The sequence below is a fragment of the Lithobates pipiens genome, unplaced genomic scaffold (assembly GCF_037356315.1).
Source record: "Lithobates pipiens isolate NorthernLeopardFrog02 unplaced genomic scaffold, aLitPip1_a1.2 Scaffold_1, whole genome shotgun sequence".
Taxonomy (NCBI): domain Eukaryota; kingdom Metazoa; phylum Chordata; class Amphibia; order Anura; family Ranidae; genus Lithobates; species Lithobates pipiens.
Genome location: NW_027507685.1, coordinates 194,687,012 through 194,710,333, shown reverse-complemented (window position 1 = coordinate 194,710,333; position 23,322 = coordinate 194,687,012). Strand labels below are relative to the sequence as shown.

Below are 23,322 nucleotides of genomic sequence, written 5' to 3'. Positions count from 1 at the left end.
ACGTCGAGAAGTGGTATGGTTTATTGTTATATGAGAAATTCAGGCGGAGAGAGGAAAGGCCCATCTGTAAGGGATTTCTCTGCTCGTCAGAACTTGAAGTAGTGGTTTAAGTGCTCGTCGTTTTTGGACTGTGTATGGTGACAAATCGGTAAAAATTTGTATGGAATGATCCTGAAATGTCAGAGAATCTGAGGTTCTGGAAACTCTCATTATCTCTTCTTTCACTGAGTAGTAGTGAGGTTTCACTATAATGTCTCTAGGAAGTCCATCTGAGCGAAGAGGTTGCAGAGCCCTGTGAGCCCTGTCTAATTCTAGACGATCCTGTGAAATTGTGGGAATTAAACTTTTGATGAGGTCTTGGATAGCGAGATGAGTGTCCTTGATAGATTCAGGAATGCCTCTGACACGGAAATTATATCTCCTTGACCTATTTTCGAGGTCGTCAATTTTAGCTGTGGCTGTTTCTAAATGATCCTGAAGTTCTTGTATCCTGGCTGTATTTTGGTTAATACGTAGACATGACTGATCCGATTGTAGCTCTATTGCATCAATCCTGGTTCCTAATTGTTGCAGATCAGCATGAATGGAAGCTGTGATCCGTGTAGCAGTTTGAGATAAACCTCTAGACAACATTTGAGAGAATGCGTTCATCATGGATGCAAAGTCAGTGGAAGGAGAAGGCGAATCTCTAGGAACTATGTCCCATGGAGCAAAGCTGATAGGTAACATATGCTGTGTGGAGGGATTACTTTCTCCCCCCCCCCCCAATATGTCTCAGGAGGGGGTCAGTGGATGCTGGGGATGGGGCTCCGGGTTGAGTTGCACTCACTGTGCCGTTTGAAGTTGAAGAGGGGTGCTTAGCTGTGTGGTCCTGGTCCGCTATGGAATCCTCATTGCAGGCTGTGTGTTGTGAGGTAACGGCGGCCATCTTGGATCGGCCTGACATCGCTAACGCTGTAGAAAGCGCAGGTTTGGGGTTCCGACGGGACTTGGAGCCGGGCATTCGTGTGAAGCCTGAGGTTTCCCCAATCAGATGCGACCATTTACCGGCGGAAACGAGGGCTCAGAAGGTCGTGGCGGCGGACGTTAGGCCAGGGTGGCGCGGAGCTCCCGGTCTATGCGGCCATCTTGGACGCTTCCGCGCATGCGCCCCCTTTATTGTCTTTTTCATGTGACAACAGTGAAGAAATGACACTTTGCTACAATGTAAAGTAGTGAGTGTACAGCTTGTATAACAGTGTAAATTTGCTGCCCCCTCAAAATAACTCAACACACAGCCATTAAGGTCTAAACCGCTGGCAACAAGTGAGTACACCCTTAAGTGAAAATATCCAAATTGGGCCCAGTTAACCAATGTCATGTGACTCATTTAGTGTTACAAGGTCTCAGGTGTGAATGGGGAGCAAATATGTTAAATTTGGGGTTATCGCTCTCACTCCTACTGATCACTGGAAGTTCAACATGGCACCTCATGGCAAAGAACTCTGAGGATCTGAAAAATAGTTTTTCTACATAAAGATGGCCTAGGCTATAAGATTTCCAAGACCCTGAAACTGAGCTGCAACCTGGTGGACAAGACCATACAGTCGTTTAACAGGACAGGTTACACTCAGAACAGGCCTTGCCACGGTTGACCAAAGAAGTTGAGTGCAGGTGCTCAGCGTCATATCAAGAAGCTGTCTTTGGGAAATAGAAGTATGAGTGCTGCCAGTGTTGCTGCAGAGGTTGGGGGGGGGGGGGGTTCAGTCTGTCAGTGCTCAGACCATACGGCGTACACTGCCACAAATTCAAGTGTCTTGCCTACAGTCAAGCATGGTGGTGGGAGTGTCATGGTCTGGGGCTGCATGAGTGCTCAGGGAAGTATTCCAACAAGGCGACCACTGTCTTGCTAAAGAAGCTGAGGGTAAATGTGATGGATTGGCCAGGCATGTCTGCAGACCTAAACCCTATTGAGCATCTGTGGGGCATTCTCAAACGGAAGGTGGAGGAGCGCAAGGTCTCGAACAGCCACCAGCTCCATCATGGGGGAGTGGAGGAGTACTCCAGTGACAACCTGTGAAGCTCTGGTGAACTTCATGCCCAAGAGGGTTAAGGTGGTGCTGGAAAATAATGGTGGACACACAAAATATTGACACTTTGGGCCCAATTTGGGCATTTTCACTTAGGGGTGTACTTACTTTTGTTGGCAGTAGTTAGACATTAATGGCTGTGTTGCTTTATTTTTATGGGGCAGCAAATTTACACCGTTAAACAAGCTTTACACTCACAACTTTACATTGTAGCAAAGTGTCATTTCTTCAGTGTTGTCACATGAAAAAACATAATAAAATAGTTACAAAAATTTGCGGCTTTCCTATTATTTTGTGATATACTGTGTGTGTGTGTTTTTTTTTTTTGTTCTACTTTAATAAACCCCCCCTCCTTTTTTATCTGCTTGGTTTCTAGGTCTTGGTACCTCTTCAGCTTTCTCCCTATTTGCATTGCCCTTGTAACCATTTCTCATGCACCCTCCTTTTGTACTTCTTCAGTTAGTTAGGAGTGTGTGTGGCTTCTCAATTTCGAGTCCTGGCAACGACCAACTCCCTGATGAGGATCTGCTATACAGGAGTGTTTTTTTTTTTTTTGCATTATGGCATAATGCCATTCAGGCCTCCCAGCTTCATCCAGTACTAAGCAGCTCAGGGCCCAGGTATAGGGGTCTGTTGTGCATGTCCTCTACATGGCTTCAAGGGTATAGGCTGATTCTTGGTGAGGGATTTTAAAATGCTAGTTGCAGCTTTAAATAAGTCATGTTTTGTGCTTATGTTTTTTTATTTTTATATATAATTTTTATTTTTTTAGGTGAGGGTTTCCGCCATATCAGACATACAACATGCAGCGGTTGTATAAAATGCTAACAAAGGTCAAAGTGACTTTGCTACAAAAGGTACAATGTCAATGCTTAGATAATGCAGAATAAACAAAAAAGCTTGGTTGAGGATACAGAAGCATTTGAAGGCAGTGACCCACAATGTTCAGTGTAGATCTTACTAGATTTGTTTTTATTTATTTTTTTGGGAATTGGGCCAAATATTCAGGGCGAACACCTGGAACACACTGTAAATAGGCAAGATCGCAGAATAGAAGAAACAATTCTGACTCCCACCTGAGGGGGTAGGAGGAACACCATCTCGGATTCCTCGAGTACTCAACATTCAAATGGCTTCTGCTGTAGGTATCCCTAGGACCGCTGCACACTTTCCAGCTTCTGCTAGACACCGGTCCAGTGAGGAAGACTATCTTGCCACCAGACCAGATTTTGTAAGCTTAAGTCCTGCAGCCAGCTCCTCCAGAGGTTGATTCAGGTTCTCACAAAGGCTACACAGTCCACAGGGGGCAGCAGCCCCAGAGGCTTCAGAACTCTCTGACCAGGAAAGAACCCTCTTTCCAGGGCTCCACTGTTTATCACCTTCCCAGCCGCCTTCTGGGCACACCACTCCAGGGATTGGCTAGGGCATGATTATTCTGGAAACTTCTTCCAGAAGTAAAGGGGAGCAGTCACTTTTCAGCCTCTCCAAAACCTGAATGGACAATTACTGCTCCCTTGTCTACAGAAGGAGCCAAAAAGTAAATTTTGCCTAACGTGCTGCACTAGGAGAGTACTACATGGCATCTGCATTTTATTTGGAGAAGCACTTTCATTCTTCCCACTAGAGCTTGGTTTTTATTTTATTAGGGGTAATAACTTGGATGGGGAATGGGAATTATGGGGTACCCTGCTTGACTCCAACAGAATGGGGACAACTTCCTTCTATGTACATGTTCCAGAACTGTTTCCTCCTGAACACTGACAGTCTCTGATCATCGAGGTACACACGTCTCCTAAGGACTAAGAACTCTGTCCCTTGATAAGTAGCAGAAAGTGTTGTAGGCTGCATACCGGACTAATGCCAACTCCATTGTAGACACTGATCCCAGCTCTACTGATTGCAGGAACTACCAGTCTACCTGGCTGCTTGGAAGATCTCCCAGGGAAAGGAAAGGTTAAGCACAATGCTGTCTTGCATAAAGGCTTGTTACATGTGACAGTCTCTCTTGTTGTATATCGCTGGGTGTGTTGATGTACTCATGGTCCTCCTTGCTCCCTGCTGCTTCTTGGGCAAGATTACTTTTAAATGACACTGTCGGGATCCTCTTAAGCCAGCCCCAGCTCCAGCCAGAGGCTTTGTTTTTTTTAATAATCCGGGGGGTGCTTTAAAGTGCAACTATGAACTATATTGGGGGGGGGGGGGGGGTGGCCTCCAAACTACAGCCTAAAGGCCACATCTAGCCCCCAGGTTGGGTTGATGGCATAGTCTTAATGTGTCCGCATTTTGGAGTAAAGGGTCACTAAAACCACATCAATAAATGGATGGTGTATTACATTCTCTTAATACTATGAGTTTTGTTTTTCTGTGTTCTGCATAAAACCTGGTTGATCCTGCTGCTCTATCTTCCCCCCCCCCTTCTGTCCATGTCCCCAATTCAGCTAGGGATTTTGGAGAGCAGTGTTGGCAGCTCTGCACATGCTCAGCTTTCAGTAAGTGTTTTTTTTTTTTTTTTTTTTATATGCTGAGCATTTCCTCCCGATTAAATCTTCCCACATGGGCGTATACACAGTGGTAAATGACAGCCAGCTCCCCTCCCTCCCTCCTTCCTTCCTCCCTCCATGCCTACTAACCAGCTACACACAATGTAGGGGGAGATTAAATGTAGATTAATGGGGGCTTCACCACCTCCTTATTCTAGTACACACTATAAGAAAAGCGGGTGAATGCTTTCATCCAAATTTTCATAAGCAAATTCCTGAAGGGACAAACTCTGTTATGTTCCTGTATGAGAAATATCAGAAAAGAGACTGGCCAAGATCAGAAACTATAAACAAAAAAAGAAACCTTTGTCGTGTGAATTTTTTTTGAGGGGCTTTTCGTTCATAGTTTCTGATTTGCTGTGAAACATTGAGAAAAATCGGAACAAACATTTACCTGATTTTCCACTTAAGATGCAGGCTGGAGGGGCGTGACATAGCCTATGACTGCCCACTCAATGTTTCCAAACAATAAACATTTGATTTCAAATTTATTATAGTTGTATGACAACAGTTTTTTTAATTTTACATGACCAGCAGCAGAGGACAAGAATCTCCTCCTGCTTATGTTTCCCTGCAGACAGGCTGGGAGAGAGCTGGGTCATGTGACAGTGGTATATCAATAAGTAGACAGCAAAGGAAAATCGCCTTTCCCAGGTGAGAAACTCCAGGCACAATGAATGGTGTGACTCCTTACATGGGTGCAAGCCCCGGCTTGTCTGCCGTAGAATAAATTGGCTGCACACCGACGTTCTGTTGCGTAAGAACAGTGTAGCTGCGAAACGAGTCCATCTCTGTTCTGACTATTGCAACCGTGGTGTTTGTATGGAACCTTCAATAAATGGACTTCAAGAACGCCGATGTGCAGCCAATTTCTTCCCTTATTCTGTATGTCGATAAGGAAAAAGGTACTGTCTGTCTTTGTTTAAAATAATTGGATCCATATACAAAAATAGAAGGTGCAATGTAAATTAAAGTGTGTGTGTGTGTGTGTGTTTGTGTGTGTTATCGCTTTTAAGGTCTGCAGAGGATGCCTATGGTTTACATAGGGCCACTGATGGTAACGGGGACTCTGGTGTTAAGGGGTGACTGATGGGGATTTTATATAGAGACCTATGATACAGAATTGGTAATATCTACACGGTCCTCCCTGTAACCGTTTTATTTACCGTTCAGCCTGCCCATAGGTTTATGTATATTTATATTGTATTCATACAGGGGTTGGAACAAAACCATCTAACATGAACTGGTGGGTATACAAGCCCCTAATGTCATGGATAATACTGCATAATCTTCTATTCAATGTGCTAAATGTAGATCTGTATATTGCTAATAGCTACTCTAGTTCTGTTTTTTTTTTCAAATGCAGATTTATTAATTAAATATTAATCTTGCTCCATCACGATCCTTGAAGTAAGGGTCCTTTACCCATCGTATGCTGGACTATGTACAAGAAACTGCGATCCCAACACTAGATGGGGACACTAGGAACTCCCTGAGTGCCCCTTTTTTGTAAAGGGAATTAATGGAGGCAATTACCAATACACTGTCCAGTAAAAGCTCAGGAACGGATGGATTTGCCTTTAAAATCTTCTAAAACGTATAAGGCGCCTTTAATCCCATTTATGCTTGGTGTTTAAACACTCTACTACCAATATATTCCCCACTCACACTGGAGGCTTATGTCACCTTACACCAGACAAAACCCAATGCTATGCTCCCGCTATCGCCCTGTATCCCTAATTGGGGTAGATGTGAAAAAAGGTATGCTAAGTTGATTGCCACACATCAACCCCTTCTTTCGAACATGGTACATATGGACCAAGTTGCATTTGCTCAGGGGAGAGAAGCATGTAATGCGCTTTAAAAGCCTATTGATCATGCCCAAACGGCAAAAGACTCTGTCGACGCAGGGAAGGCTTTTTGACTAAGTTGGCTGGCCTTTTTCTTGAGCTAACGTTAGCGCGAATAATATTCTAGACCTAGTGCTGAAATGTGGTTTAATGGATCCCTGACTTTGAGTTTTCCCGTTCGTAATGGTACTTGTCAGGGATGTCCATTCTCCTGTTTCTTAGTAACAGAACATTTAGCAATAGCATCTCAGACAAAACCTGTCAATTACTGGTATACAAATGGATAAGCAGGAAATGAAACTTGCGGTATTTGCTGACTTGTTAGATGTAAAGATGGCCAGTGTGGAACAGTTTATAGGGTAGTATTGGGGGCATTAGCGGTAGGGGACTAGAGTACCTAAATCCAAGGTAAGTATTTTGACCAATCCAAACTGCAGCCTCATAACAACCAACAAGGAGATGGTAAGCGACCAGGCAAAACTTGGAGGCTTGTAAACTAATGCTAGAAGTCTGGCTGACCAGATGGGAGAACTAGAGTTGCTGATGTTCGATGAAGATTACACTTTGTGGGATTTTTAGAGACTTTGTTTATCAGCTCTCATGATTGGATGGCAACCATTCAAGGGTATTCACGACCCCTTACCACGTGATCAGCTGTCAGCCAATGACAGCTGACCATGTGATGTAAACAGATGGATACTTTTTTATTTTATTTTTCTTCACACGCCGACAGCAGAAAAAGCTGCTCACTGGCTTCTGTTGAAGGGACATTGGTCCCAAAGAGCAAGAGGCGAAGCCGCCTCATATGTGCCATGAATTGGTGCCCGCCAGTGCCACCCCTCAGTGCTCTCCAGTGCTGCCTCATCGGTGTACATCAATGAAGGAGACGTTGCTTAGCAAAATGTATTTAAAAAATTGTTATACAATTCGGTTTTTTTTAATTTAACAAAAAATAAAAAAAAAACACTGGTGATTCCCCTGGCCACTATTACTGGGCCTCCACCGGGAGAACCGAGACAGGATCCGGCACTTCCTGCCAGCTAGATAGACTGGAATGAAGCCAGAAACTGCTTCATTCCAGTCTTCTTTCTGTAAACAAGAAAGCAACATTGTTTACTCGGCTGCCAATGGCGCTGGTTTTTAAAAAATTACAGTATTCTGAATACTTTGAAATGAGGGATTTGGGGTCTCTTGGACCCCTGATCCCTCCAAAAGAGTACCTGTTGCTACCTATTACTGTCACAAGGGATGTTTACTTTCCTTGTGATGGCAATAAAATTGAGAACCTATTTTATTTTTTTCTAAAAGTGACAGCATCCCCGCGAGCGCACTCAGCAGAGAAATTGTACATGTAAGTCATGCCTGCATATGTAAACGGTGTTCAAATAGCACATGTGAGGTATTGCTGTGATCGTCCACATGAGGGCACTAATTCTAGCATTGGACCTCCTCTAACTCAAAACTGGTAACCTGTGTGTGTTGGCCATATTCTCTACTAAAAATGTTTGGTTTGGCAAGAATAAGTCTTCATAAACCCCCAATTATTAATCTATGAAGTGAGCTCCCATCTAGATGAAGGGCTGTGGATGTGGTGTAGCTAGCTTTTACAATGTCATTTGATACAGTCCCCCACAAACGTTTACTGTACAAACTAAGGTCTGTCGGCATGGACCATAGGGTGAGTACCTGGTTTGAAAACTTGCTAAAGGGGCGAGTCCAAAGGGTGGTGATAAATGGGGAGTACTTGGTCTGGTGTGGAAAGTGGGGTCCCCCAGGGGTTCTGTCCTGGAGCTAATCCTGTTTAGTTTAAGAATAATCTGGAGGATGGGAAACTGCTCATTCTCAGTATTTGCAGATGATGCCAAGTTAAGAAGGGCAATAACTTCTACGCAGGATGTGGAAACTTTGCAAGATAACCTAAACAAATTAATGGGGTGAACAACTACATGGCAAATGAGGTTTAATGTTGGAAAATGTGAATTAATGCATTGGGGTGACAAAAGTAAAAGCAACTTCCTTGCTAGGGGGAGAACCTCTGGAGGAATCTAGGATGGAAAAGGACCTGGGGGTTATAGTAGATGACAGGCTCAGCAATGGCATGCAATGCCAAGCTCATGCAAGTTAAGCAAACAAAATATTGGCATGCATTAAAGAGTATTACCTCTAGAGATAAAACAATAGTTCTCCTGCTGTACAGGACTCTGGACTGCCCACATCTGGAGTATGCCATCCAGTTCTGGGCACCAGTCCTTAAGAAGGATGTGCTGGAACTGGCGAATCCAGAGAAGGGGAAACAAGGCTAAGGGAATGGAGGATCTTGGCTATGGGGAAAGGCTGCAAGCACTGAACTTATTCTCTGGAGAAGAGACGCTTGAGAGGGGATATGATTTCAATGTACAAATACTGTACTGGTGACTCTAGCCTAGGGAAGAATTTAAAGGCATGCATCCATTCACTAAAATTAGAGAAGCGGTTTAACCTTACTGTGTAGAGGGTTCTTTACTGTCAGAGCAGTAAGGATGTGGCATTCTCTTCCACAAGCAGTGGTATAAGCAGGGAACATGGATAATTTCTAAACCCTATTAGATGGGTACCTTAACAACCACAACATACAGGGATATGTCTGTACTATTAACATAAAAGAACACACAGGTTGGACTGGATGGAATTGTCTTATTTCAACCTCCACTCCAACTATGTATAACTTTACATCACCAATCCTCATGTGTCTATCCTCTATTTTGCTGTATGTTTTGGATCTTTGAGCAATTTTAAGGTAAATCTATCTAAATAAAAATATATTAATACACAAAGTTCAGATTCTTAAGAATTTTCCATTTTTAGATTCTGTTCCTCTGTGCTCAAAAATTTGGGTATCGGAATTCCATTTGATCTTGCTCTGTTTATATTTGGGAAAACTATTCTCCCATGATGCAATGTACATTATAAGATCTTAAAAGTATGATGGTGCCCAATACTCCGTGGTTTGGGAGGATTAATATCTTAAAAATTTACATCTTACCTTAGATCCATCTACCCGTGGTCCTTCCCCATTCCCCCCCCCCCCCCCCCCCATCACTACCGCTTACACCCCAACTATTGTACATTTGGGATATAATGCAAACACGGCTGTGAATTTCTCCTAAAGTGGGCCTGATTAGCCCTTTGGCAATCCACTTTCCACCTGCAGCGGCCCAGACACATTTTTTCCTTGTGGAATAAGGAGTCGCACCGCTCAAATCTTCTGTCAAACTCTTCAGCCTTTGTCAAATTTGATCCCTTTACAACATTACTCAAATAGGGTTAGAATGTAGTCAATTACGGTTAAATTGTTTTTTTTTTTTTTTTTTTAAGGAACCAGATAGTTTTGGGTCTTTGCAAGACTCAATTATTTCCCCTTTCCCCTTGTTTGTCATTGGCAACTATCACGTATGAGTCCAAATGTTTTTTTTTTTTTTTTTTTTTTTTTTCTCTCTCCTCTTCTTGAAATTCTATCCCATTGGTACCAGTGTCTGACGCTGCTTCACTAGATAAACCCAGATGTTGGATACATGTTGGATTGTCATTCTGAGTGCTCTCTCCTGTATATTTGGTGGAAATGCCCAACTATTCATGAGTTTTGGGACCTGATACTGCAGCTTTACAATAGTATTTCCGGGCTGGCCGTAGCCAACACTCAACAAATCACTTTATCTATCCTACCCGGGTTCTCCTAAATGCATTAAGATCTCCTGAGACACTGGCTGACAGCTGCAAGGTCTTTCATACCGTGCCATTGGCGAACAGAGGCTCCTATAATTGATACAATACATCTACCACCCATTCGATTATTATATTAAGAGGATAGTCTCTTCTGGCTCACGACTTGGAAACCTATGGACAATATCGACAAATATGGCTCCCTTGGAAATTTTATATAAGTAATCATTGGAGATACAAAAACTTATAAGAGACAACTGTAGGACTTGACTTGGTTCAAGGTTGCCTTATGTGGACTTTCTTTCCTTCCATTTAAGACCTGCTTCAGTATTGGCCATCCCTCTCCACTAATATTAAAAATTAACTTCTATTATATAGTTGTAATGGTTCCTGTGTGTTTGTGTGTGGGGTTTTTTTTTTTGTCAAATATCATACACCCTAATATTGTAGTGTTAGAGATTTGAGTGTTGTTGTTATTATTATTATTTTTTTCTGAAATTTAGAGCGATTAAACCCAAATGCTGTTTTTATGCATTGCCATACCTTGTTAGACCCAGTCTGGACAGTATAGTCGCCTGTTGACTTGGTACAATCCAGAGGCAGCCTAGACAGAAATTTTCTCCAAAGCATTTACAATTGTACCGCAGAGTATGTTTTTCCAGTCTTTTGAAGTGTAAGAAGACAATGACATTCCTAAGCCTTTTCTCTGTGAATAAGGAGCACTGATGGAACATGGAAGAAGTGGAGAGGCTCTAACTAAGACTATACTAACTAGCACTAAACGGGAGGGGAGGACAGTGATGCCAAAAATTATATTAGTAAACAAGTTGCAGTGGCTCAAAACCACCACTAGATGTCGGCATACTACGAAAATAACCTTATGCGGTTCAATGCAAGAAAGGTGGGCTCTGGACAACTCCAGCTGACTAACAGGGGCAGCACTACAACTGCCCCAGATCTGCAGCCTTTGGCACACACTATAGTTGGTGAATAAATGTCAGCATGCCAAGGACTGACAAAATATTTTGGCTTGAGTAGTCTTTGTATATAGCTGGCACCAGAAAAGCTGGGCCAGATGTCATCTGAATTCTGACCTAAATGGGGGGGGGGGGGGGGGGAAGAGAACGTTAAGGACTTGTGTCAACAGTGGAGATTAGCACGTTGTAAACTGCTGGGTTTACACAGCAGATTATTACTAAGCGTTTCCGATAATTTTTTTTTAATTTGCAGTTCTGTGATCAAATCTGTTTTTTGTCAGCAACTGCATGTCTGCTGTGAGGACCCAACTATGTGTGGTGATCTGTGTGTATAGCAGTCTGGTATTGTAAAGCTGGTCATACTCTGAGCATATATCTAATGATTTTGAGTATGTGTGCATATATATCCGGGTATAATATTATTTTTGCTGGATTGGAAGATTGGAGGTTTTTCAGACATTTTGGGTCCATTTCAAACCAATCAGGTGTCTAAAAATCATCCATTCATTGCGTACCTTTTTAACCCTTTGGCTAGAAGATGTTTTTTTTTTTTTTTTTGCACTTGTTAAAACCTTTTAAGCCTGATTAGTTAAAGCCCCCAAACACCTTTTTCTGCAAGTGCAGACCCTGTAGAATTATCCTGATAATCATCTCTATTGGTCTTTGAGCTATACTGTTGAGGTTGTTGGTAATGCGTAGCCTGGTTGTCAGACTAAGTTTTTGTGTTTTTTGTTTTTAAAGGTTTCGTAATAGTACATAAACAGGATTGAGAAGTTTTATTTATTTTTATTTTTTCTATGTATAATTTCCATTTTATTACTTGCTACTTTTTTTTTTTTTTTTTTATTAATTACTGAATGTGATTTATGGTATCATAAAAAAAATTTCCATCTTCATTTAAATGTCCATAGTGTTTTAACTGCTTGCCACCCGTATGTATACACGTTTAAAGTGGAGTTCCAGTCCCCCAAGTTGAATTTTATTTATTTTAAATACCACTGTCATTTGTTCAACTTTATCTAGCACACTTAGCTAGTGCCTATAGCAGGGGTGCCCAACCAGTGGCCCGTGGAGCCCTCTGATGTGGCCCGCCACCTCCTGCTCTGGGATGGCTGGTTGGCAAGCCTAGATCAGGTTCCTGACCTGGCATCCCAGAGCATCAGTGTTGTGAATGAAGCCGGAGGTAGAGGAAGCAAGCAATTGCGTAGCAGGAATGAAATAAGGGAAGAAAATAGATTTTGGCGCTATACCATTTCTAACTCAAACTAAATGAATAAATAAAAATTTACATAAATTTTCCAGCACACTGGTGAATAATTAAAGTAGAAATGAAAAATAAAAATAAGAATAAAAAGGTGAAGGTGCAATACTCTAAAATAATTATTCATATATATATATATATATATATATATATATATATATATATATATATATATATATATATATACTGGTCAATGAATATCAATAATCCATACAAAATATATAAACCTTAAATTCAAATATTAAAGTGACAAAACATGTGTCATTATTTAAATGCACAAAAACAGAATGAGTGTCCAGTCATATAATGAATATAATAATAAATATCATGTAGTAAGAAGTCCGTGAAAAAATCAAAATAAAAATGTGTGTGTCAATAACACAGGTGACAAAAATATAATGGAACAAATATTGTAAAAACTTGATTATAAAAGTTGATGGAAAAGATTAATGTAAAAATTGATATAAAAAATTTTTTTTGTGAGAAAGTGGTAGAATATGAGAATAAAACCAAAATAAAAATAATGATGAAAAAATATATGACAAAAAAGGTGAAAAAATATCTTCTATGTGTGGGGGAGGGGTGGAGGGGGTGACTTCAATTGCTGCTCCCAGTGCTTGGTGACCACTTATGAAATTTGCTCTCACCAGAGGTATGACCCCATCCGGGGTGGATCAGCCTTCACAGCATAAGCCACTGTGTCGCTCTCTGGCTTGCCTCTGCTGTGGTGCTGGGGAGTCCCTCGTTCCTCCGTGGGTATAAAGTGCCTCGTTTACATATAACAGTGAAGAGGCATATCCATGGTGTAGTACGTTCAAAGTATAAATTTTATTTGAATAAGCATAAAACTACTCACAAGCAATCAGATGTAATCACGTTTGTTTTACTGTTACACTCATTCTGTTTTTGTGCATTTAAATAATGACACATGTTTTGTCACTGGCACTTGCACTTTAATATTTGAATTTAAGGTTTATATATTTTGTATGGATTATTGATATTCATTGACCAGTATGTGTGTGTGTGTGTGTGTATGTATGTATGTATGTATTTTAGAGTATTGCATCTTCACCTTTTTATTATTTTTATTCTTATTTTTATTTTTCATTTCCACTTTAATTATTCACCAGTGTGCTGGAAAATTTATGTAAATTATTTTTATTTTTATTTATTCATTTAGTTTGAGTTAGAAATGGTATAGCGCCAAATCCATTTTCTTCCCTTATTTCATTTTACTGTTCCACCCAATTTGGGTGGAAATTAATAGAGGTCGCTCTTACCAAAATCACATTTATTTATTTCTTTGTGCTAAAGGTTCCATAGCGCGACCTACCCCCCTCCTGCGTCTAATTGCGTAGCAGAGCCACATAAGACGATGCTTCCTACATAGTGCCACATCCTGTTACAGGCGGAGTGATGCCTAATGCATTCTGCCTGGAACAGCAACAGCTGGCGATAACCGAATTGAAGACTGTTATTAAAAGGTATGTTTAATACTAGGGCTGCAACTAACGATTATTTTCATAATCGATTAATCAGCCGATTTATTTTTTCGATTAATCGGATAAAAAAAAACTGAAAAAGGGGAGAAGTGTGTGTGTGTGTGTGTGTGTGTGTATACACGTCCCCCCCCAGTATAGATGACACATTCCTCCCATCTCTCAGTGCTCCCCCCTCCGGTGTCTCGGGTTTTCTCACCCCTTCATGGTGACAGCGGCTCCTCCTCGGTGTGCCGGGGTGGCTGTGGGGCGGAGTCTCAGTCCGCACCCGCCACACGTGACCTCGGCCGACTCCTCAAAATGGAGCGAAGGGCACCCCGAAGCCGGGAGATGGATGCACGCATGTGCAGAGCACAACCTCCAATGATGGCAGCGCTGGAAAGCAGCCCGGCGAGGGCTTAACGCTCCTGCGCTCTGCGGCGGGTCTATCGGAAGGCTGCTGGGTAGAGGGGGGGAGGAGGAGCCGAAAGCAGCGCAGGCGCGTTGCTGGGTGGAGAATGCAAGCAGGCATAGCTGCGTGGTCATGGACGTGGTGCATGCGTAGGAGATGGGAGGATAAACAGGATTCTAACGGACCGCAAGGGGGGAAGGTGCAGACTAGGGGTGCAACGGATCAAAAGTCTCACGGATCGGATCGTTCCTCGGATCAGATCAATTTTCGGATCAGCAAAAAAAAAACACTATCTCCCCCCCCCCCCCCCCAATAAAATGCAGCTTATTACAAGCATAAAAACATAGTCAGCATATCACTGATTATTTGCGCCAAGCTCACCACCGATCAAAGTTCCTCCAAACAGACCGCCGTGAGGAGTCCCAGGATGCCTATTGGCGCAAATCGTCAGTGATATGCTATGTTTTTCTGCTTGTAATAAGCTGCATTTTATTAGGGGGGGGGGGGGGGGGGGGGGGAGAGATAGTGTTGTACCTCCTTCTTCTTTTTTTTTTTTTTTTTTTTTTTTTTTTTTATTTAAGTCAACTGTGGCTGTGCCGAGCAAGTGGAAAGGCTTAGATAATAACTAACTACTATCTAATAGATAGTAGTTAGTTAGGTTAGATTAGGTAATAATTAACATAGTGGTACCTGCATAAAAAGTTTTGAATGAGGGCAGGCAAGGCATCCAGCGTGACCCCTCCAGAATTCCTTCACTTGGGCTGACACAGGCTGAACGCCGCGCTGGGGGTGACGTCAGCTCGCCGCCGCCGGGTGTACCAAGATGGCCGCCAGCTCTGGAGCTAGGCCGAAGCCACGGCCTTTCCTAAGGCCGTGGCCCGCTCCGCGGATCACATGGTGTGGACCAACTAATCGATAATGAAAATCGTTGTCAACGATTTTCATTTATCGATTAATCGTTTCAGCCCTATTTAATACTATAATCACAGTGTGTATATATGGGCATATCTGTTCTGCAGTGGTTACTGAGCTGCTTTCAAACTGCACTGAGCCATAGACTTCTGTTATTACCTACAGGTTTGGTGCGCTTCCAGAAAGTGCACAACACCTGCAGGATATAATAGAATTCTATGGCAAAGTGCAGCTAACCCCAAGAAAAGCCAGAGATGCACTGCTCTGGGTAGACCACAGCACATCAGTGTGAAAGCAGCCTTAAGCCCCTTTCACATGATTGGTCTGATCCAATCAGACCCTCCATTCATCTCTATGGAGCTGCAAATGTAAACAGACTTGTGTCTGTTTACACCTGCATACCTTCAATACAATCCGCTAAAAGGAAAAAAACAGAAGGGGATCTGTCCCCCTTCCATCTGGGCGGATCGGAGGGCCCATAGAGTAGAGTGGGCTGTGTGCACGGACCTGTCATCGGCCCACTCTGCTCATTGTGGCCTGCGACTGGTTACTAAGTGGCCCTTGCTCTTCAAAAGGTTGGGCACCCCTGGCCTATAGTGTGTTCTGGTTAATTTCAGTTTAAAAATAAGATTACCTTGATCTCAGGAGCTGCAAAAATGAGAATCTGCCTTCCCTTAGTAAAAGTGCTCGCCTCCCCTCCCTTGGTAAGCGCACCCTAGGAACACATTTAACCCTTTGATGGCCCCGATGTTACACACCATCACACTGATAGGGAAGGGGGTTATTTTTAGCCCTGATCACTGTATTTGTCACTTTGTCTGCTGCAATGTTGCAGTCCTGCTAAAAAAAAAAAAAAAAAAAAAATCGCTGCCATTACTAGTAAAAATCCATACATTTATCCCATAGTTTGGTTTGGGCAAAGGTTATAGCATCTGCAATCAATTTCCTCAGCGTAACATTATAGAAAAATGTTATATAGCAAGGAATTGGGCTTACTTTAGTGTGTGTGTGTGAGACCACTGCAAATATGATGTGACAACTTGTTTTTTATTCTCTAGGGTCTCTAAAAAAAAATTATAAAAATAAAAAAAATTGTATGTTCCAGGTACTTTTCTAGCACAAAAAATCGGATTTTTTAAATAGGCTTGGTCCTTAAAGTGATTGTAAACCCTTACAAACCACTTTGACCTACAGGTAAACCTAGACTAAGGCTTACCTGTAGGTCCAAGAAATATCTCCTAAACCTATAAGGTTTAGCAGATGCCTACTAAGTCACAGCTGTCTACAGCGCATGCGCTGTAGACAGCGGGGCGCAGGCACACTGTCGCCGTTAGCAGCATGCCGCTGCTAACGGCAATATTCCGTTAGTGGTGGCTTCCGTGCGCATGCGTGGGAGTGACGTCAGCGCTGTAGGTGGCCGGAGCAGCGATACCTGGAAGAAGATGGAGGCTCCGGACTACAGGGGACAGCGGTGACATCGCTGGCTCCTGTGTCAGGTAAGTGACACATAATAGGCAACTATGCGACGCATGGTAGCCCATTATTATGCTTTACCTCTGCAGGGAGACCCTGGTGGGTTTACTTGCTCTTTAAGTGAGTGCCCTTCTGCAAGCTCCTCCAGTACAAGGAGCTAAGGGGTGTGTCTCCCGTCTATCCCGCCCCCCTCTGGAAGCTCCTCCAGTACAGTGATGAGGTGCGGGGGTGTGTCTCCTCTTCCATCCCGCCCCCTCTGGAAGCTCCTCCAGTAGAGAGATAAGGAGCCGGGTGTGTGTCTCTCACCTTCAGGTCGGCCCGCCCCCCTCTGGCAGGTTGGAAGGAGATCGCGCACTGTACACGCTCCGATCCACGCACAGGACACGGCCGGGTCAGGTGACAGCTCTCGGGTGACCCCATCTAGGCACTAGCACAGCTGGCCATGCACAGTCTGGACGCGGACTCGGCTCTATCAGAGGCGGGGAGGACTCCGAACAAGAAGCAGATGGCGGATCGGCTCCGGGAACTGACACAGACCAGACTGCAGAAGATCTGGATCCCCCATCAATGTGATCGCCTACAGCAGAGGAGGGGATGTGAGTGACACCCACCGGGGAGGGGACACAATGGGGATTATTTACCAAAACTGGAGAGTACAAAATCTGGTGCAGCTCTGCGTGGCGACCAATCAGATTCCAGCTTTTATTGCCAAGGCTTAATTCAATGAGCTGAAGCTAGAATCTGATCGGCTACCATGCAGAGCTGCGCCAGATTCTGAGTGCTCCAGTTTTAGTAAATCCCCCCCCCCCCCCCCCAATAGTGTGTGTGTATACCAGAAAGGAAGGGGGGGTGGTTGTCTTTGTTCTCCAGTAATAAGACTTGGAGGCACCTGGAGAACAGACACATGCAGATCATCTCTGCATGTGTGTTTGTTTGTGTTTTTTTTTTTTTTTTTTTTTTTTGGGGGGGGGGAAGTCAGCTTAAAGATTTTGGCAGAGCCTCGTACTTCAGGGTATGGTGAGGCATACGTGAGACCTTCAGCACCTGAGCAGCCGATTACCTGCCCACACACAGTCACCTAGCATGTCCTTGGTCCTGTGTAAGCCCCGGCTATGGGGTTCATTTACCAAAAATAGACAACTTTGCGATTGTTTTTTTTTTTTTTTTTATTCCCTCCCCTTGTATACAAAGTTACACTTCACAACCTTTGAAGAAGGTAAACATTTCCTTGCAAAGAATACCCAATCGCACGCATGGGTAATAAGGAAATGTGTTTTTTTTTAAATTAAATACAAAATTGAGAAAATATTAATATATAGTTACATAGTTAGTTAGTAAGGTTGAATAAAGACACCAGTCCATCCAGTTCAACCAGAGTGTCTACAATTGTCCCTATCCCAGTACATTGCACACTCACATCAATCCCTACCCTCAAAGAGCCCAGGATCCAAGGTCCCCATTCATATACTAGGGTCAATTTTGGACAGAAGCCAATTAACCTACCTGCATGTCTTTGGATTGTGGGAGGAAACCGGAGTACCCGGAGGAAACCCACGCAGGCACAGGGAGAACATGCAAACTCCAGGCAGGTAGTGCAGGTAATTTATTTTTATTTTTTTTGTGTGCCAGACTAGATGGAACCAATAAGTTTTCTATATAAACCCATTTTGATACATGGTTATAAGTAGTGTTTACCAAACCAAAGGGCAAAAACAACCTGTTTTTGTGTTTATCTCACATAGTTGTGTAAGACCCCCTTTTCACACTGGGGTTATTCATTTTTTTTTTTTTTTTTTTTTTTTTTTTGTGCGGTGGAAGCCTTATCTGCAATCCCAGTGAGAGCCTGAGTGCTTTCACACTGGGGCGCTGCGCTGCCAGGATGTCAAAAGTCCTGAAAGCTAATTCTTTGAGGAGTGCTGTAAAGAGCCCCCTGACCATTTAATTTGGTTCCCGACCACCGCGTGTAGATGTGCGTCGACAGACTGGCACAAATGGGTGTATCTGTACGTCCCTTTGAATTTGTCGCTGTGCCATTGCGTGCACGACGCACACGCCTGCCACAAGCTCCATGAGTAGGCTCACGGGTCCCGCAGACTCTATGTCCACGGGGATACCCACAATCGTCCCACGGGGAGGAAGAACAGAGATGCTAATGTAAACGAGCATTTCCCCGTTCTGCCTAGAGACGGAGTCACTGATCAGCTCTCCCTGTAATCGGGAGCAGGGATCAGTGACTTGTCACACACAGCCCGAACCCCCTACTCAGTTAGAATCACTCCTTAGGACACGCTTAACCCCTTCACTGCCAGTCACATTTACACAGAAATGTATGCCTTTTTAATCGCACTGATCACTGTATAAATGTGAATGGCCCCAAAAATGGGTCAAAATTGTCCGATGTGTCTGCCATAATGTCAGTCGCGATAAAAATCACGGATTGCCGCCATTGCTAGTAAAAATAAATAAAAATGCCATAAAACTATCCGTTGTTTGGATGGCGCAAAAGTTATAGCGTCTACAAATCTATATACCAAAATTATGTAGCATGCGTATCGGCCTAAACTGGGGACTTTTTTTTTTTTTTTTTTTTTTTTTTTTTTATAGCGCAAAACATAAAAACCACAGAGGTGATCAAATACCACCAAAAAGCTCAATTTGTGGGAAAAGTCCATTTTGTTTGGGAGCCACGTCGCACAATTGTCAGTTAAAGCGACAGTGCCCGATCGCAAAAAGTGCTCTGGTCTTTGGCCAGCCAAATGTTTCAGGGCTGAAGTGGTTAAAATCAATGGGCAGCCTTGCCAAAGCGCAGCAGTGGGGAGTTGAAACTGGCGGTGCTTTACCACTGAAGCCTGGAGTGCTGGCAGTGTGAAAGGGCTCTTGGCCTTTTTCTTTTCACATAATTGGTGACTGTGTTTTAGTATCTTTCATGAGATGTTTTGTCACAAAGGTCATCCTCAGGGCATTTTTTTTGTTTATAAACATCACTTTTTAGAAGACCAAGCACGCTATAATATACCATAATGCAAAACTATTAAACACTTCCAACTTTAAACATGTATCAAATTTAAACTGCACTGAAGGACCTTTCGCATGCTGGGCTCGCCAACCACCTAAAAACATTGCTGGTCTCTAATTGTAATACATTTAGCCACTGACCTGGAAGATGTACGCAGTGAGGGGTCATAATGAGCCCATGGGCATAATCCTTGGTCAATCACCCAGAAGATATATAACCAATGGATTGAACTGACACTCGGGCAAATGGTAGTTTTAGAAAAAGGTCTGCATCCTAGCGGTTTCTTTCTGCACAGGTTCTCTTTAGAGCCCGGCCACATTAGGTTGAATTAATGCATGTGTGTTTTGCAGATGGCGTCACCAGCGCACCAACCAGCTGAGCATGAATTTTGTTGCCTGGAGATAGCGCTGTATCCGACACAAGGACCCCCATCAGGCAGTGGTGATGAGGGCTCGTGCACATGGGTTCTTTTGCCCGTCTAGCTTAGAAAATGTGTATTTGGCACCTGGGAGGTACAGGTGGAATCTACCACTTACTAGCAGCCTGCCTGGGTGGGTGAAATGTGTTGAGTGGTCCCTGGGCAGCATACCATTATCTTCAGTTCCAAGGGTGGTACAGGTGGTTAAAGAGGAGGTCCGCTTTTTATTTTTTTTAAGCAACTACAAACACACTGTAGCTGCTAACTTTTAGTAAGGACACTTGCCTGTCCAGCGAGCACCCAACCCCCCCCCCCCCCCCGGCCATTCCGTCCATCAGATCGGGTGCTGGCGCTGCCATCCTAACTAAGGGAAACAGGCAGTGGCGCCTTGTGGCTTAACTGACGGTTTCCTACGGCTCTTGTGCAAGGTTTTGTGAATGGCCCTGTTTTCTGGGACCCACACATGTCCCAGGAGGAAACGGGGCCGCCCGCTGAAGAGGAGCTGAAGAAACAGCGCCGCAGATTAGGAAGACTGCCTAGCAATATGGGTTTCTGGTAAGAACCCTTTTCTTTCTCCTTTTAGTATTCTTCTTTTTTTTTTTTTTTTTTTAAAGGAATTTTTTATTTTAGGGTGGCCCTCCACTTTAAGTTGAATCTGTAAGCGGCTTCAGCCAAAAACCAATTTTTAAGCTTTCTGTTCCACTGAAAATTGGATTTTAAAAATTTTGGGTGGTTGTGGAAACGAGCCTTGGTAAAGCATCCATAGAGGTAAATGTTTTCATTATGGGGTGAGGGGGGACCTTACAGTAGTGAATTTCCCTTCCTAGGGGGTGATTTCCTCACTTCCTGTTGTCTCTTTCCATTTGTAAGTCTGATTATCTGTAACTAGGGGACCACCTGTATATAGACATGCTAGGGCAGTATAGGGACAGGCGGAGCGACCGAGGGACAGTTGTCATGACACACAACTGTGCTGGGAACAAAAATCTTGCAGTAGGCGAGGTTGAAAGTCCATGTACAACTTGTGTAATTATGTCAGTATTACATTGTATATCCCTGTATGTTGTGGTCGTTCAGGTGCTTATCTAATAGTTTTTTTAAATTGACGCTCACTGCTAAGACCATCACCTGTGGAAGGAGTTCCACAGCCTTACCGCTCTTGTAGTAAAGAACCCTCTATGTAGTTTATGGTTAAACCTCTTTTCTTCTAATTTTAGTGAATGGCCCGACGTGTCTTTATTAAATTCTTACGCAGAAAAGTTTTATCACTGTTGTGGGGTTACCAATACTGTACTTTGAAATCCTATCACCTCTCAAGCGTCTCTTCTCCAGAGAGAATAAGTTCAGTGCTCGCAACCTTTCCTCATAACTAATATCCTCCAGACCCTTTATTAACTTTGTTGCCCTTCTTTGTACTCGCTTCATTTCCAGTACATCCTTCCTGAGGACTGGAGCCCAGAACTGGACAGCATACTCCAGGTGTAGCCCCAGACCAGAGTCTTGTAGAGTGGGAGAATTTTCGGTTTATCTCTATAATGAATCCCCCTTGTTTTTATTTATTTTTTACCACTAGGCGTCTGCACTATAGCAAAAAAAGGCATAGAATGCATTAAGGTGAAAAAACATTTACCTTTACAACCCCTTTAATAGAGTTATTTGGCAAGAACGATTCTTCATGAATCCATGCTGATTACTGCTGATGCTACCATTGCCATTACTAAACGTGTGGGCTCCTTGAGGGTAGGGACCGATGTGAGTGTGCGATGTACAGGGATAGGGGCAATTGTAGACCCTTGGGTTGAACTGGATGGACTGGTCTTTATTCAACCTTACTAACTGTAACTGTGTGTGTGTGGTTCCTTTATCCCCCCTCCAAGAGCTTGCATACAATTGATGTTAGGCTAACTGGACTGGAATTCACTGGGGTGTATCTCGGCCCTTTTAGTCAATCGGCTGGTACCATTTCAGTCAGTAGACTAAGTAAAAATTGAACAATGGTTTGGCAATTAGTTGACTGAGTTCCTTAACCACTTCAATACAGGGCACTTTCGCCCCCTTCCTTCCCAGCCCAATTTTCAGCTTTCAGTGACAATTGCGCAGTCATGCTACACTGTACCCAAATGAAATTTTTATCATTTTGTTTGCACAAATAGAGCTTTATTTTGGTGGTATTTATTCACGACTCCGTTTTTAATTTTTTGCGATATAAGCGCAAAAAAGTGGAAATTTTTAAAAAAAAAACTATTTTCTTTTTTCTATTTTAAAAAAAATCCAATAAAATCAAATTTTGTCATAAATTTAAGCCAAAATGTATTCTGCTACATGTTTTTGGTAAAAAAATTCTGTTAAGTGTATAATAATTGGTTTGTGTGATCACGGACATATGTACGCAAATGATCATGTACATATGTGTGCAGGTGATCACGTACATATGTGTGCAGATAATCATTGGGACATGTGATTTTAGTGGGACATATGTGGGGGACATGTGTTTTTATTATTAGGGACATGTGTTTTTATTATTTGGGGACATGTGTGGGGACATTGTGTTTATACTGTGTGGTGTGTTTACTGTGTGGTGATTTGTGTGTACACTAGACTGATGATCAGTGAGTAAAAAGCTGTAAAAAACAGCTCATACTCACTGATCATCAGCCGGCTGCAGCGATCCGCTCTCCTCTCCTCAGCGATGACTTCTGTGTGAGGAGAGGAGGAGTCGATTGCCTAGCAACCGGCTGTTTGTTTACATCACATGACGGCCGTGATTGGACACGGCCGTCATGTGATCAGGAGGGCCAATCACAGAGCCCTCCTGCCGATCTGAGATGCGCCGTGTCCGGGTGACACGGGCGCATCGGGATCGCGCCGCTGCGCGGGCGCGATCCCGCTACTTCTGATGGACGTTCCTGAACGTCCTATCAGGAGTAGACGGCTCCCACCCGGCCGTATATGTGCATTGGCCGGGTGGGAAGTGGTTAAGGACCCTCGGGTACAAGCTAACTGGTCCCGGTGACTTGTTATGTTTTTCAAGTCTATTTTTAATTGTCTTCTGTTGGCCATGAGGATAAGACATTGCAGTTTTGGTTACTGAAGCCCCCCCCCCCCCCAGTTTCCATGTGAAGACTAAATTTCAATCATAGGACCAATATGATCTGACCTCCCTTTCTTTCTATTTATGTACTTAAAGAATTTCTTGGGATTTTTCTTGCTCTCCTCC

General features: G+C 43.3%; 2 protein-coding genes across 3 annotated transcripts in view; one reads left to right on the top strand and one right to left on the bottom strand.

The window, feature by feature from the left end:
* APEX2 (apurinic/apyrimidinic endodeoxyribonuclease 2) overlaps positions 1-17,109 on the bottom strand; it is a 66,521-nt gene extending 49,412 nt beyond the window's left edge. Inside the window, exon 1 of the mRNA XM_077479482.1 lies at positions 16,978-17,109. The gene's annotated coding sequence lies outside the window, so the exon portion shown is untranslated. The remainder of the gene's footprint in view (positions 1-16,977) is intronic.
* Positions 16,939-23,322, top strand: part of PFKFB1 (6-phosphofructo-2-kinase/fructose-2,6-biphosphatase 1) — an 81,455-nt gene continuing 75,071 nt past the window's right edge. For both annotated transcript variants that reach the window (XM_077479504.1, XM_077479496.1), the window contains exon 1: positions 16,939-17,267. In XM_077479504.1, coding sequence (XP_077335630.1) covers positions 17,114-17,267 — 154 coding nt within the window. In that variant the 5' untranslated portion in view covers positions 16,939-17,113. The remainder of the gene's footprint in view (positions 17,268-23,322) is intronic.